The sequence below is a fragment of the Myodes glareolus genome, chromosome 10, assembly GCF_982192425.1.
Source record: "Myodes glareolus chromosome 10, mMyoGla1.1, whole genome shotgun sequence".
Classification (NCBI taxonomy): Eukaryota; Metazoa; Chordata; class Mammalia; order Rodentia; family Cricetidae; genus Myodes; species Myodes glareolus.
The window spans coordinates 77,544,743-77,560,213 of NC_142035.1; the positions used below are offsets into that span (position 1 = coordinate 77,544,743).

Consider the following 15,471-nt stretch of genomic DNA (forward strand, 5'->3'; position numbering starts at 1 on the left):
GTGAGGGTTTTAGCCTTTAGGTTTTAATAACATCATGAACCTGGCGTTTTTTTACTTAGTTTTTGAATAGGTTTTTTATCTCTGGAGGTGGCCGGAGACTAGAGAAATAATCCTCTCTTGGCCATGGTTCCACTTTCCCTGTATGTCTGTCTGTTATGTGGAGGCAGATTGTGGTCTTCTGGGATCTAAAGATATTAAACAGAAAGTCCCAGACATGAGCAAATTATAGATTTTAAGCTGTATAATGCCCTGAATAGCATAGTGATGTTTGGTAACTTTCTTCTGCATCCTGCCTGGCACCTGAGGCATCCCTTTGTCCCGTGTGTTCACACAGTATAAGCTACCCTCCTGTTATTCACTCAGTAGCCTCTTTTGTTAACTGACCACATGGAAGTGTTCAAGTAACCCTTGTTTGTGTTTAACTGCGACCCCAAAGCATAAGGGTCAGGTGAAACTGGAAATTTGGATATGACAAAGAAAAACTGTAAAGTGCTGTCTTTAGTGAGCCTCTCTATCACCAGAAGAGGAAGGTGATCATACATACACAGACTTTAAAATGGCACAGAGCTAGGTCTCTTCTGCTGTGTGTTTTTAAAAGCTCACTTACTTTGCCTAATTCGTAAGTTAAACTTTATTGTAAGTATGGATAGGAAAACATAGTCGGATGCACCTGCAGTTTCAGGCATCCCCTGGAGGGTTTTGAACATAGACTTTCGATTAAGGGGCACTAGTGACTTAAATCCATGTTCAGTCATGTGATGGATTAGGAACAAACAAGCCAATAAAAAAACAAACCAAAGCAAAAAACCCCAAACCCTTCCAAACGTAGACCTTGCACGTAAGCAGCAAGTATTACAGTAGGATGAAGTGGCAGTGTTTTTACATTTGTGTGCGCATGTGATGGCATGCGCGTGTGCATGTGATGGCATGTGTTGGCATGTGTGTGCACATATGATGCATGTGTGCACATGTGATGGCGTGTGTGCGCGTGTGATGGCATATGTGTGTGCATGTGATGGCATGTGTGTGGAGGTCAGGATAATCTGGGGAATTGCTTTTCTCCTGTCACATGGGTTCCAAGGATTGACCTCAGGTTGTCAGGCTTGGCAGCAAGTGCCCTTCCCTGCTAAGCCATCTTGCCAATCTGTGGCAACCATTTTTGATCTTGATTGCCAGTGAACACACCTTTTATTTTTCTCACATTGAACTTTTCTTCACAGTTCTTTGATGTTCATCAGGAAATCACAATCGTAGGTTACTTAGTCCATTTTAAAACCTCGAGGCAGAACCAGATTCCAACTCTTACTGAAATATATTGATTTATCCTTCTTAAATCAAAAAAAGAGTGGAGAACTAAAGAATACCAGCCAACTTAATTACAGAATAAAAATAACTTTATTTCATGGGAGAGATAAAAGCCTTAATAATACGATAGAATGACATTGTAATTGAACAGCCAAGGAAGCATAATTGGAAAAAAAAAGAGATGAAAGACAGCTTCAAGTCCAGTGCCTTTGTTTTCATATCCAAGCTACTTAAGGACAGAAAGTTAACTAACTGTCCAAGGGTAGCGACTGCAGGGTTTGTGTGCTGGTGAGCTGGGGGAAGGCCGAGGAGGAACACCAAACTAGACTCTCAACTTTGCTCCTTTTAGGCTGGTCCACCTCTGCTCTAAGTGGAAGAGCAGCTTCATGGTAACAGGGAGCAAGGCTAGTGGCATTTTCTCATAGCACTGAGATAGGCTTGGATGTTCTATATCGAGTAATGAGGCACCGGTGCTTAGGGAAGCAATAGAAACAGGCAAGTTTGACTTGTCCTGTGAATTGCAAATTAGAGCCGCGTTTGAAACTGACAAAGGAGAAAAGAGGAAGGAAACGGAAGTAGAAAAGGATGCGATCTGCAGTTAGGGTGATGGGCTGTCAAGAGCAGGGCATGTCAAATGATTTGCCACTTTTTATTTAAAGCAGTTAAGTAAGGCCCCCCGAGCAGGGGTCTAGTATTTTCCTCTAGAAGTTCCCTTCTCTGTGATTCAGTGTGAGATCATTGCTTTAAAATAAAGTGGCAAAAATCGACAGAGTTTTGTAATGTGCTAGAAAAAAAATCATAAAACAATTCATTTTTAGAGAAAGAGGCATTTGTGGTATTTTATCTAGCTAGAGACTGTGTTGGCAAAGGCAGTTTGTATGCGTGCACCAGTGCGCTCGGTTGTGTACATGTTGGCAAAGTTGCAAATGGAAGCATTGCGCTCTTTCTTAAAGCCCATTTGTTATTCCAGTCATAGGAGTCCGAATTAAAAATAGCTCAAATGCACGTCTCAAAAATCTTATTTCTTTTAAGAGAATGCCAAGTGAAAAGGTCAATTTTATTTGCAAGATCTGGCATTTTGAAACACTCAGAAATGTATTCCTGCAGGCCGTGTTGACTTAGTTCCCTGGTCTACACCTGCTCCCGACCAGCTGTGTGATTTTACTTAAAGCTGATGTTCTGCTGTTGCAAAAGGCTGTGCATTGTGCAGCTGACTGGCGGACTCAGGAAAGCCTAAAGAGGGGACAGCTTTAACTAAGCAGGGCATCTCTCTTCAGACTTGTCATACAATTACAGAGGCCATACATGTCAACAGGACATTGCATACCAGTGAACTGGTATTATATTTGAGCTGGAACATCTCTTACTATTGAAACATTGTACAGTGCGGGAGCTATAAAGTGCTGGTACTTCCTCTGGATTAGAAGTTTTACCAGGGGCGCTGAGTAAAAGGATCACAGAACCATACTAGAATCTTCTGTTAAGTCAGGAAGGCAGTTGATGGCATTTCTGAGGTTAGGGCGATGGCTCTGAATATGGCTGAGATGTGTGCAGACTTTTCTTGATAAATGCACTGTCTAGAGATCACTAGTTGCTTGCATGAGTGCAGCCAAAGGTAAGGTTAGGGTGTTTTTTTTGTGATTCTACATAGCTGTATATTAAATATGAATTGAGAAAGGTAGGACAGTGAAAAGGTGGCCTTCCTGATTGCAAGAACAGTCCCCTTTGGTGTCTCCTGCAGGTGTACAGTTAATCAACTTTTTAAAAATAAGGACTAAGTGCTCAGCTGTGTGTGCTTTCTTTGTTTCTGTTGACTGGTAACTGTTGTTAAAAATACTTTATATTTAGAAGAGCATATTTTGGGGAGATAAAATTGATTTTATGCAATCTGCTGATGAGCAGAAAGGCTTAATGAATGGTCGCCCCAAGAAGCATTAAGACAGTGGCTTGGGTGGATGAGCAGGAAGAGAAAGCAAACTTTGTAAGCAGAGTGTTTCTGCTTAGGCTTGCTCTTTTGCACACTACTGTTACTCCTACCCCTAAGTGCTCCTGCAGAAGAAAGAAGTCGGCACACCAGTCTCGTCTCCATGTCTTTGGTAGAAGTCTTGCAGTTACTTTTCCATCCTCGAGTCTCTTCAGCTTCAATTGCCTTACCCTTATCTGCTCTTCTAAACCTTTTAATTTAGATTCTATCATAGGATAGATTCATAGGGGGCTGCAAAGAACTGAACAGAGAAGTTCCATGCATCCTTGGTTTAGCCTTCTTCAAAGTTAACATCTTGCATAAGTAATATAAATTTTCAGAAATTGATATTGGCATGAGCCAATATATATATTTGGATTTCATTATTTATTCACCCATTTGTGTATATGTGTCTCTGTTATATTGTGTAATTTTCAAATTCACTGCCACCCAGTGATATTCAGCTGCATACCACAGACTTAATTCATCCTTGTTCCCTCCACACCCCTGACCCTAGTAACCATTACTGTGTTCTCTATTTCTACAATTATACACTTTATGAATGGCGTATAAATGGAACAATAGGATATATACATACCTTTTAACCTTGGCTTCACCCAGCACATTTCCTTTGAAGGCTAAGTTGCATGAATCAACAGTTTGTTTTCATCTTAGTGCTGAAGAGTGTTCCTTAGTGTGGCTACATCGCAGTTTGTATAACCAGCACCACTTGAAGGGTGTTTGGATTGTTTTCAGTGTTTGGTTGTTGTGGATAAAGCTGCAGTGAACATTAGTGTACAAGTTCGTGTATGAAAATACGTTTGTATTTTTCCAATAGCTATTGTATCAGTCATCTTTCATGGTTTTAATGTGCTATTTGTGTTTTTTCTTTGACCGAGTGTCCATGCATGTCTTTTGTCCTTTTAAACTGATGTGATGCTGGATTTCAGGAGGAATCTGCATATTCCAGATGCTGCTCTCTTGTTGGATATGTGATTTGTTAATATTTTCTTCCAGTTTTCCTCTACATCTTAATAGGTCTTTGCAGAAGGACATTTTCTGCTTTTAATAAAATTAGTCAGATTTATCTCTTGTGGATCATGCTTTTGGGTTCAAGTCTAAGAATTACTTCTTCCTTGTCATACGACCTGGAGATTTTCTATCTTTCCTGTTTTCTTTATAACATACTCTAGTTTGCCTTGACCTGTTGTTGTTATCCCTCTTTCTTCCTTTACTTTAGCATCCTTTCATTGAGTTTATTGTAGTTTTAAGGTCATCATCAAATGCTTCTTAATAGTCATTCCTGTTAGGAAAATGGGGTCTTGTATAGAATAAGGAACCTTTAAACGTCTATAAGAAGGAACCGGATGTGTGTTTGTTGAAGCAGCCATTGTGATATCTACATTCATGTAAAGCACTTACTAAGTGCACACTCTTTATACTGTGTGCAATCTTTAGTATAGGCATGCTCTCTTACTCTTTTCTTAAGATGATATGTATGTCAGGGAGAGTGGATAGTGATTAAGATATATCTACTTCTCAGTCCTGGGCCTAGAAGATAGTACATCTGTTTTGAAACTGTGAGGTCAACTGTATTCCCAAAGCCTTTCCTACCTTCCCCCAAACACTTCCTTTAATTTTCACTGCAGAGGTTTATGCCTGGGGGATCTAGGCCCAGATGCTTATAACTCAGCCCCTGGGTGTTAATGAAGCCTTCTCTGGCTTTCATGTGTTGCAGAGGCATGTCACTAAAAGTTTGCAGCTTGAAGTGTGGGGTATCCTTTGATGCTGGAGTTGTCTACTTTTATCTCATCCTGATGAAAGCACAGTAGAGAACTGCAAGTTCTTTTCTAGTCTGTGCTGTGTTTTGTTTCATATTTCTGCTGTCCTCTGATCTCTTATTTCCCTGGGTGTATTTGTAGGTCTCTAGATATAGAGATCTATAGATTTATTGGTCTCTAGAATGTATGTACATGCTCATCTTCTAGGTGTATTGAATTTAAATTGGCTGGATTGTCCTTGGAAGCAGGAGTCTACACATCTAACATTAGTTTTGTTCTTTTTTGTTTTGTTTTTATTCCTTCTGGAAACAATCATTTATCAGAGGCAAGAAGGATTCCAAGTGGAAGCAGGGTTTCAGCTGTACTCTACAGTAGAAGGTGACCACGTTCAGCTGTACTCTACAGTAGAAGGTGACCACGTTCAGCTGTACTCTACAGTAGAAGGTGACCACGTTCAGCTGTACTCTACAGTAGAAGGTGACCACGTTCAGCTGTACTCTACAGTAGAAGGTGACCACGTTCAGCTGTACTCTACAGTAGAAGGTGACCACGTTCAGCTGTACTCTACAGAAGAGGGTTACCATGTTCAGCAGTACTCTACAGTAGAAGGCAACCAATCACTTTTACTCTTGTTTAATTTTCTGAGCTGAACACATTATCACATTTTGTTTTCCCTCTCTTATGGAAGTTGACAACCACACACTCTCTCTTTTATATTACAATTTAATTACATTTCTCTCTTCCCTTTCCACCCTCCAAATCTACTGATATTCTCCTGTTCTCTCATCCTCAAATTTATAGTTTCTTTTTTCACCAATTCTATTCCTTTTTAGTTACATTCCTGCTGGTTTCTTTGTGTTCATGATCATAAGCATCTCTTCGTGGTTCATCATATGAGAACCATACGTGATAACTCATCAGTGGAATCAGTTGACAAAACTCCAGATGAAGTCCCTTTACCCTATTTGTTCACATTCATTCAATTGTACTAGGTAAGCTCCAGGTAGCAGTCAACTCTGAGAATCTAAAATTCTTAAAAAAATCTTTAAAAATTGTATATGTATGACTGTCCTTGTGTGGGTATGTGTTTGTGATTCCAGTGCTCAAGGAGGCTGGAGGAAGGTTTCGGATCCTCTGGGATTGGAGTTACAGGTGTGTGTGAGTTGCCTAATGTATGGGAAATGAACTCAGGTCCTCTGGAGCCTGGGTGGAGCCACCACTCCAGCCCAGAGAAGCTGTTTCTTTTCCTCTTCTTGGTATGGTGTAAAAGACACTGGGAAGTCTTAGTGGGCAAGTGCTGCGTGGTTGTAGTTGACTCCAGGAGGCCATCTCCTCACACTTGCTCTTCTCTACCTTATGAACCAGGAGGCCACACTTCGCACTTGCTCTTCTGCGGCGCGCTTCCTGACCAGCAGGAATGAACGGCCACGAAATCGAGATTCCTTCCCTTATCACGTCTTTATTCGGAGCCACTCGGTTGAGGAAAATTGGGGGAAGGGAAAAGAGAGAAAAGACAGAGAGAGGGAGAGCAAGGGAGAGAGGAAGAGAGAGAGCAGGGAGCCAGAGAGAGAGATGAGAGAGCGCAGGGACGAGAGAGATTAGAGAGAGTGGAAAACCCAAAGGCAGCTGCTTTTCTAGGGTGAAAGGCTCGAATGCTGATTGGTTGATGCCATTCTGCTAGGGCCCAAGGCCACAGGACAGGTCAGGGAACCAAGTCTCTGAAATGCAAAACAAGGCCCCAAGCACACTGGCCTGCACGGCAGCATCAAAGGATTTGTATACCTCCAGGCTGTAGGACCGCTGGCACTATCTCGCCAAGGCGACATCCTGGCGGCTCCTTACACTCTTCTCTACCTTATGAACCAGGAGGCCACCTCCTCACACTTGCTTTTCCTTACCTTACGAACCAGTCACAATAACCTGCTTACAGTACAGTTCAGTCTTTCAGACTTGACTGTTTATACCAGCATGAAAGGACAGCCAACCTGTGACATACCGAGGCTGATTGCTCTGTTTCCTTAGGTAAAGTAAATTACATTGCTGGTTTGTCCTCCTGTCCTCCTTCCTCTCCTTCAGTAAAGTTTTACTTCCCAGTACTGTAATGTGCAGAATGCGGGCCCTGAGAAAGCCAGTACCGCTCCTTAGAAGTTTATTGTTGTTTTCAAGTTGCAGTGGGACACATCACAGTTTTTAAGACATTTTTACAGACATATAATCTTCTGTGTTGTTAGAAAATCAGGCAGTGCACCATGGAAGAAGATTAGTCCACAGGGGTCTGTGTCTTAAGGCTTACCGCTCTTGTCTGGGACAGTTGCATTTTGTTGGGTGAGTTCATCACATGAAGATCAGAAGATAGACAGTGAGGATGTGCTGTTGATGGTGATACATCACATTCCACACTTCATTGTAGTAGACATTTTCGTGCACACAGCGCTTGCTTATATGATTGTTGGCTTTATTACTTGATAATAAACAACATAACCTCTGGGAGGTGATGGGATTTTCCTCTCCTGTCTCTCAGTCAGAGCCAAGGGGAAAAGCCAGCCAGTTCCTAAGCACCTGATTTCCAAGTGACATTAGTAGTCAGGGCAGAGCAGTGAATGTTCTTTATTTCCTTTCCAAGGCTCTGATGGTGGAAGGGTTGCTTATGATTTACCAGTAGCTATTTATATACCTTTACTTACCATTATGTTCTACGCCTTTCATGTGGTGCTCAAAGCATAAAACAAAACCAAGACAAAAACTATGAATCTTGTTATCTAGGCAAGCCTCTCTATCTCTTTTTCCTTTTAGAAAACTGTTTCATGATAAAAACACAGTAGCATGTGGGTGGTAAACGAAAGGCAATGCTTCCATCTAGAAAACCACTGGCATTTGCATAAACCACCAGACTGTCTGCTAAAGGGAGATCTGCTTTGTCAGTCTCTGGGGACCTTTAACATTAGGCTCCTAATGCTTTTCTAGGTAATGAAAGGTCTAATTGGATGATGGGTACTTTTAAATTCTTCAACAGTTGACAGTTTGTGAAAATCTTAAAAAAGTCAAAATGCCTAGATTGTTACAAACACAGAAAGAAAATGAGAAGCCTTGAAAGATTTTTCCCCCCTCAGTGCTGTGCCGTATATAGCCTGTTTGCCATTTGCCTTTGCTAGTACTGAGCTATATTGAGGGTAAATAATCAAAATATACCAATTGGAATTTTGGAAAGGAGACCTAAAGACATGTCTGTGACATGATAAAAAATAAACATAACTTTGAGAAGACATTTGCAGCAGTAGAAACCACAAATGGTCATTTTTGGTGCATTGAAGTAGACCAGCTGAATGCTTTGAGGACTAGATTATTGGTATTATGCTTGCTCCAGTACTGGGAAAATGGGCAGATGTTGAGATTGTTGTTTTCATGTATGTCCTACTGATAGTGAAATGGTAGTCGCTGATGAGGTTCTTTGTTGGTATTTACTATCTCTCAGCTACAAGCATACCTTAATAACCTTTCCATTGCTGAAGCCTGCACATTGCTATAGATGGATTTGTTGTACGTGGTGACTTTTTAGGTATCCAATTTTCAGGTACAAGTAGCTTGAAACAGTGCCTTTAATTTGAAGTTGATACCCGGACTGTTGTTTTCATTTGGTCCTCTAGCATCATGCTTCATGTGGGATTGGAATGTCCGAGGTGATCTCTTGTATTACCATCAGTGCGTGCAAAACCAGAGTGTTCACAGTCAAAGTGATTCTCTACCATCGTCTTCTTCATTATCATGAAGAAGGCTACATTCCCTAAGGTGGACAAACATTTTATTCGTAGAGCAGTCTTGTGAGTTTAATAGAGCTTCATGGCTCTGTAAAACCCGTAGGTTCACATGTGTTTCAGCATACTTTGGGTTAGTAAGGTAGGTGGTACATATAACATGCATTGTACAAATCTCCAGGTGGTCTGGGAAGGCAGTTTTGTTTTGTTTTGAAAATGTGATTAGTCATACTGGGTAGAAAAAATAAGAAGCAGAGATACTCTCATGTTAATTCAGGTCAGGTTTTGTCAGTAAATGAGTTTGAACATCATCTTCAGAAAACACTTTTACTTCCTTAGTATTTAATATCAAAACTGAAGTTTAGGAAACAAGGCTGAGCCATTACAGTGCCCCTTCCAGGAGAAGAGGAAACAGGTCCAGAGATATCAGGTAACTTTCCTAAATTTACATACAAGGACTGTGACTGTGAAGCTGTTTGAAAGAACTGGCTAGATTTCTAATTCCTAATGTGGTGGGATGCCAGGGATCTTATTATGTTAAAAAGCTATTCTTTCATACACACACAAAAATCTATTTGTAGAGAATAGCTTATATTTCCCTGTTTTTGTAAAAATGTCTGTAATCATAAAAATAGAGACAGGTTTAGAAATATATTTGCTATACTTCTGACAGAGTTTGCAGGTGGGATTTGTGGGGTTGGGGCTAATTAACACCTTTAACGCTTTTTACCTTAGACATTCCTGTGTTGTGTTGTAAAGGGTTATGATAGCTGTAGTAGAGGACAAAGATGATCATTTTAAAAGATGGTTTTCTATTATTTTTAATTGTGTGTGTATGTGTATGCATGTGTATTTGTGTATGTGTGCTTGTGTGTATGTGTGTATGCGCGTGTGTGTGCATGTGCATGTGTGTGTGTGCCTGCAGAGGCCCGAAGAGTCATATCCTCCTGGAGCTGGAGTTACAGACAGTTGTGTGCCTCCAGATGTGCTGCTGGGAACTGAACTCTAGTCCTCTGTGAGAGCACCACTATGGAGCTCTCTCCCCACTTCCAGATTTTTATTCTTGTTTCAGAAAAATAAAAAGAAACTTGGTGCTATCATTTCTTACCATATAGTGTAGTGGTCCCTTATCCCCTTTTTATTATTCTGAATGTATTTCTTTGGCAGTGTTTCTTCTTTTTCTTCTCCTTAATGTAGATACTCAATTTTCCCAAGGCTTTATAAAATAATATTTTATACAGAATGAATGGAATTCAACCAGATATGATATCATGAATGAAGACTTAAGTTCAAACTGCAAGAATGAAACAGTTGGCGGCATGAAAAAATGAGTTCTGTGAGAAGGGGCCAGTGGTGTTGTGAGTGTGATGTTCAGTTGAATAGAACAAGCACAGTCTTTAGAATGTGATAATTTGTCCACACCCAGACCATGCTGGAGTCTCAGCTCCAGTGTGTCATATTGTGATTTGCTATCAGTTACACACATACAGGTGATGTGGTATCAAATCTTTCCCAGTCCATTGACTGAGGGCTTGAATAGGGTTCCAAGGGCAGGTAAAGTCATTGGCCAAGTTCAGCTGATCTTGTCAAGTCTAGTGACATTTTGACCATTGTACCTGTTCAAATGAGCATCTTTAGCTCAACATTAGGCTACCAGCTCTACACCACACCCCAAGGTCTTACGTATTTGGGATACAAGAATGAGAGGTTGGAGTCTGTCTTTTTGATTGTGAGCATAAAAGCAGACGAAGTAGTATGTATAACTCTTTTTAGAGAATGTACTAAATACACAGTGCACAGTGGCATGAGAAGTCAAAGTCAGTCCTTCCCATGGTAGAGAAGGGTATGTGTGTGTGGGTGGCTCAGAGAACCTCAACTCGGAACTCAGTTTTGGAAAATAAGTGTGTTCCAACAAATAAAATGAGAAGATTAAGATGGCTCAGTGTGACTTTGTTCAGGGATGTCAGGTACTAGAGGGGTTAAAATTATTCTCCTTCACAAGCTCAAGGAGCACTTTGGGGTAGGTTAGGGAGACAGACTTAGGTTATATTTAGGATTTTTAGTAGGACTGCCAATGGTTTCAGTGGAATGTCAGGATTCTAAGACCTGCATGTGCTAAAATACAGATAGGGCCACTTCTTGCTAGCTATAGTACTTCTGTGCTCACAGTAGGTAGAGTGAAGGGTGATTTGTTGTTTTAAGGGCTTGAGTTCAGGAATTGGGCAGGAATGTTTGGCTTTGTGAATTACCTGTGGTTGTGGAAGCTAACACTGAAGCACCTAGAACATACCAGCTCCAATAGTTGTTGCTACTACATGGGGTGGTAGTGGTGATGGTGATGGTGGTCCATAGATGTCCTTCTGAGACTCTTCTCACATTGAAAGACTTTTAGTTTCTAGTTGAATTATGTGACACTATTCTTGTGACTTAAGCATATACTGAGAAAAATGAAATCCAAACCAAGATAGGTAGTTAGTTCAATAGTTCAGAGTGTGCTGAAGCTTCCAGCTCTTACACTGGAGTTCACTGCTCTGGCAGTGATTCGCCTGCCTGTTGGAGCCCTGAATTCCTCTCCATAGCGTTGCTGAAGCTGCCTTACTCTCTAGCTTCTATTTGTCTTTGTCTTGTAGAGTGGCCCGTGAATAGGAATGCCTGCCCAAATACCGAGATCAGAGATAATGGATGAAGATCAGTTAATGAAAGAAGTCTTGGATAAGTTTATTAATTGTCCTGAACAAACATATGAAGAATTTCTGAGCACTTTTACTCATCTTTCAAAAGGTAAAATATTGAAGTAAACTTTTTTCATAATGTTTTTATTGATTATTTGGAAATTGTACATCATGAGCCCTGAGAAAACTCACTGCCTAGTCCTCCCAGGTCTGCCAACCCCTTTACCCTTGTGATGTCCTGCCATACCCCCTTCCCTCATAAAAAAATAAGAAGAAAAAGTCCAATTTGTGTTGCCCATATACTCACTGGAGCATTGTCAAACTTGCAGTGGCCAGCCCTGTAAAGAAAGCTGAGTCCTTCCTCACCTGGAGAGCTACATGAAGTAACATTTTACAGCAACAAATAAATGATTTTTTTAAGTCTGTGCCTTTGGTGTCTTTTCAGAAGACTCATGAGCATTCATTCAACTCCTTAGAGCACATCATTCCTGCTAGAGACTTAGTGACTGATAGGTATAAACTCCTAAGTGTTTATTTGTTCAAGAATTGTGTGGTAGAGTCAGAGATACTTGATAACTGCAGATGAGCTGAGAAAATTTTAGCTGTTCACTTCATTTTATCTTTTAAGTTGTTAAAAGCACATTTAAAACTAAGATACTCTCTGCGTTTGGGTTGGTGTGATCATTTTCCGGCTACTTGACTTTGATAGGGTAGTTACCAGGATAGGGGTAGTTACCAGGAAGTGGGACCAATCGTGGCAGCTCCCTCGAAGGATGCTAAAGACTAAGGATACACTGTGCAGAGCTGGTCACAGTGCAGTAGAGTTGTGTTCACTTTAGGTTCTGCTTTCAGTCGTCTTGACTTGCTTTCAACACTGGCCCTTTCTGGGCCATCAGTACACATTTGGGATCTATGTAAGGTCATCATATCTGAACCTCACATTAGACTCCTCTGAGAGGCTTTTGGATCTGTTGTTACAGAGCCCACTCTGCAGCTTAGCTGGGCCCAAGGAGCCCCCATTTTGTAAAAGCTCCTCTGGTGACTTAATGTATATCCATAGTTGAGAATAAGGGTTTTCTTATAAACCTGATCTCCTGATTTGAAGTCATGACCTAGGATCTAAACAAATGCAAAAGCAAGGACATTTTAATGAAGAGAAGGAAAAGGAAATCTGACATTTTTGTTTGATTGTTCAAGGTACAGGTTGAATACTTTACCTTCAGACTAAAGCATATAAATCACAAATGAATATCAAGTTTTAACTTGGGCCTTTTCTCCTCCCATTCTCATTTTATACATATTAAAATATTCTTTTTAAATAGATATTTATTGAGCTCTACATTTTCTTTGCTCCCCTCCCTGCCTCTCCCTTCCTCTTCAACCCTCTCCCAAGGTCCCCATGCTCCCAATTTACTCAGGAGATCTTGTCTTTTCCTACTTCTCATGTAGATTAGATCTATGTATGTCTCTCTTAGTGTCTTCATTGTTGTCTAAGTTCTCTGGGATTGTGATTTGTGGGCTGTTTTTTTTTCTTTATGTTTAAAAACCACTTATGAGCGAGTACGTGTGATAATTGTCTTTCTGGGTCTGGATTACCTCACTCAAAGTGATGTTTTATAGCTCCATCCAATTGCCTGCAAAATTAAAGATGTCATTATTTTTTTCTGCTGTGTAGTACTCTGTTGTGTAAATGTACCACATTTTCCTTATCCATTCTTTGGTCGAGGGGCATTTAGGTTGTTTTCAGGTTCTGGCTATGACAAACAATGCTGCTATGAACATAGTTGAGCATGACATAATTGGATGTATACCCAAAAGTGGTATTACTGGGTCTTGAGGAAGGTTGTTTTCTAGTTTTCTTAGAAATTGCCACACTAACATCCAAAGGGGCTGTACCAGCTTGCATTCCCGCCAGCAATGCAGGAGTGTTCCCTTTACCCCACAACCTCTCCAGCATAAGTTGTCATCAGTGTTTTTGATCTTGGCCATTCCTACAGATGTAAATAGAATCTCAGAGTTGTTTTGATTTGCGTTTCTCTGATGACTAAGGATGTTGAGCATTTCCTTAAGTGTCTTTCAGCCATTTTAGGTTCCTCTATTGAGAGTTCTCTGTTTAGGTCTGTACTCCATTTTTTTAAATTGAATTATTTGTTCTTTTGATGACCAATTTCTTGAGTTCTTTGTATATTTTGGAGATCATCCCTCTGTCTGATGTGGGGTTATTGAAGATCTTTTCCCATTCTGTAGGCTGTCGTTTTGTCTTGTTGACTGTGTCCTTTGCTTTACAGAAGCTTTTCAATTTCAAGAGGTCCCATTTATTAATTGTTTCTTTCAGTGTCTGTGCTACCGGGGTTATATTTAGAAAGTGGTCTCCTGTGCGTTCAAGTGTATTTCCAACTTTCTCTTCTGTAAGGTTCAGTGTGGCTGGCTTTATGTTGAGGTCTTCGACCCATTTGTACTTGAGTTTTGTGCATGGTGATAGATATGGATCTATTTTCATTCTTCTATGTGTTGATATCCAGTTATGCCAGCACCATTTGTTAAATATGCTTCCTTTTTTTCCATTTAATATTTTTTGCTTTTCTGTCAAAAATCAGGTGTTTGAAGGTGCCTGGATTAATATCCAGATCTTCGATTTGGTTCCATTGGTCCTCCTGTCTGTTTTTATGCCTGTTTTCAGTACTGTAGCTCTGTAGTAGAGTTTGAAGTCAGGGATTGTTGTGCCTTCAGAAGTTCTTTTATTGTACTGGATTGTTTTGGCTATCCGGGGTATTTTGTTTTTCCATATGAAGTTGAGTACCGTTCTTTCGAGGTTTGTGAAGAATTTTTCTGGATTTTGATTGGGATTGCATTGAATCTATAGATTGCTTTTGGTACGACTGCCATTATTACTATGTTAATTTTACTTCCCCACGAGCATGGGAGATCTTTCCTCTTTCTGGTGTCTTCTTCACTTATTTTTTTCAAATATTTAAAGTTCTTGTCATGCAAGTCTTCCACTTGTTTGGTTAGAGTTACTCCAAGATATTTTATGCTATTTGTGGCTATTGTGAAGGGTGATGTTTCTCTGATTTCTTTCTCAGCTCATTTATCATCTGTGTACAGGAGGGCTACTGATTTTTTTGAGCTAATCTTGTATCCTGCTGAAAAAAGTTCAATATTTGAAGCCCTTTCAGGTTAGGGTTTCCCATACCCTACTGTTTTCTTTTTTCTTTTAAAAAATTGCTGTCAATTTTGACAGTACTGGATTCTCAATATAGTATTGTGTTCTATTTCTCCGATAGCCAAAATAATATCATTATCTGTTTTGTTTATACTTAAACAAAACATGTAGGCTGTGAGTTTTGTTTATACTTGAGGGCAGTGAAGAATTTAGATGTGCTGATTAATTTGGGGACCATGTGAGTGAACTGTTTCGTTATGATCTGCAGATCACGTCAGAATGACCATTAGTCTGTGAACTTGGGATTATGGCATCTTTTTGTTAATGAACTTGGGTTTAGGAAGTTGCTTGCTTTCTCTGAGCCGAGTGAGTTAGTTCTTGCTTTTTAGACCTAAACAAGGCAGTATGAATGGCTGACTTGATATGATCCAAATAAAGATAAAACTGGAAGAATTAATGAAGTTTGAATCTGTATTACTTTAGATATTATTTGTGTAGCTGATTTTATTTTTGTATCATGGAATTAAGAAATCTTAGCATTAGCTTCCCCTTTATCTAGTCTGTCTTCAGATTCTGACTTGGCCATTGCATGCCGAGAAAGAAACTGCTTCACATGTGGTGACTTCCTTTTGAGTGCAGCATGGGGCCCCAAACTGAGCTGAAATAAACGACGATGTGAGCCACATAGACTGCAGCTCCAAGCATGCTAGCTGCCTTTTCCTTTCAAAATATCCCTAGGTGCCTGTTCACATTAGAAACTAATGACCTGAAAAATTCCTCTTAAAGCGCAAAGAATTGTATGTACAAAAATATGTCTTAAATCAGTAATTGTCCT

The 15,471-nt window shown here is 40.1% G+C and overlaps 1 protein-coding gene across 3 annotated transcripts in view; it reads left to right on the forward strand.

Annotated features, from left to right (window-relative positions):
• The window catches only part of Iftap (intraflagellar transport associated protein), a 72,124-nt gene that overhangs the window by 4,498 nt on the left and 52,155 nt on the right, over positions 1-15,471 (forward strand). For all 3 annotated transcript variants that reach the window (XM_048443605.3, XM_085696661.2, XM_048443606.3), the window contains exon 2: positions 11,432-11,582. In XM_048443605.3, the coding sequence (XP_048299562.3) occupies positions 11,450-11,582 (133 nt within the window). In that variant the 5' untranslated portion in view covers positions 11,432-11,449. The remainder of the gene's footprint in view (positions 1-11,431; positions 11,583-15,471) is intronic.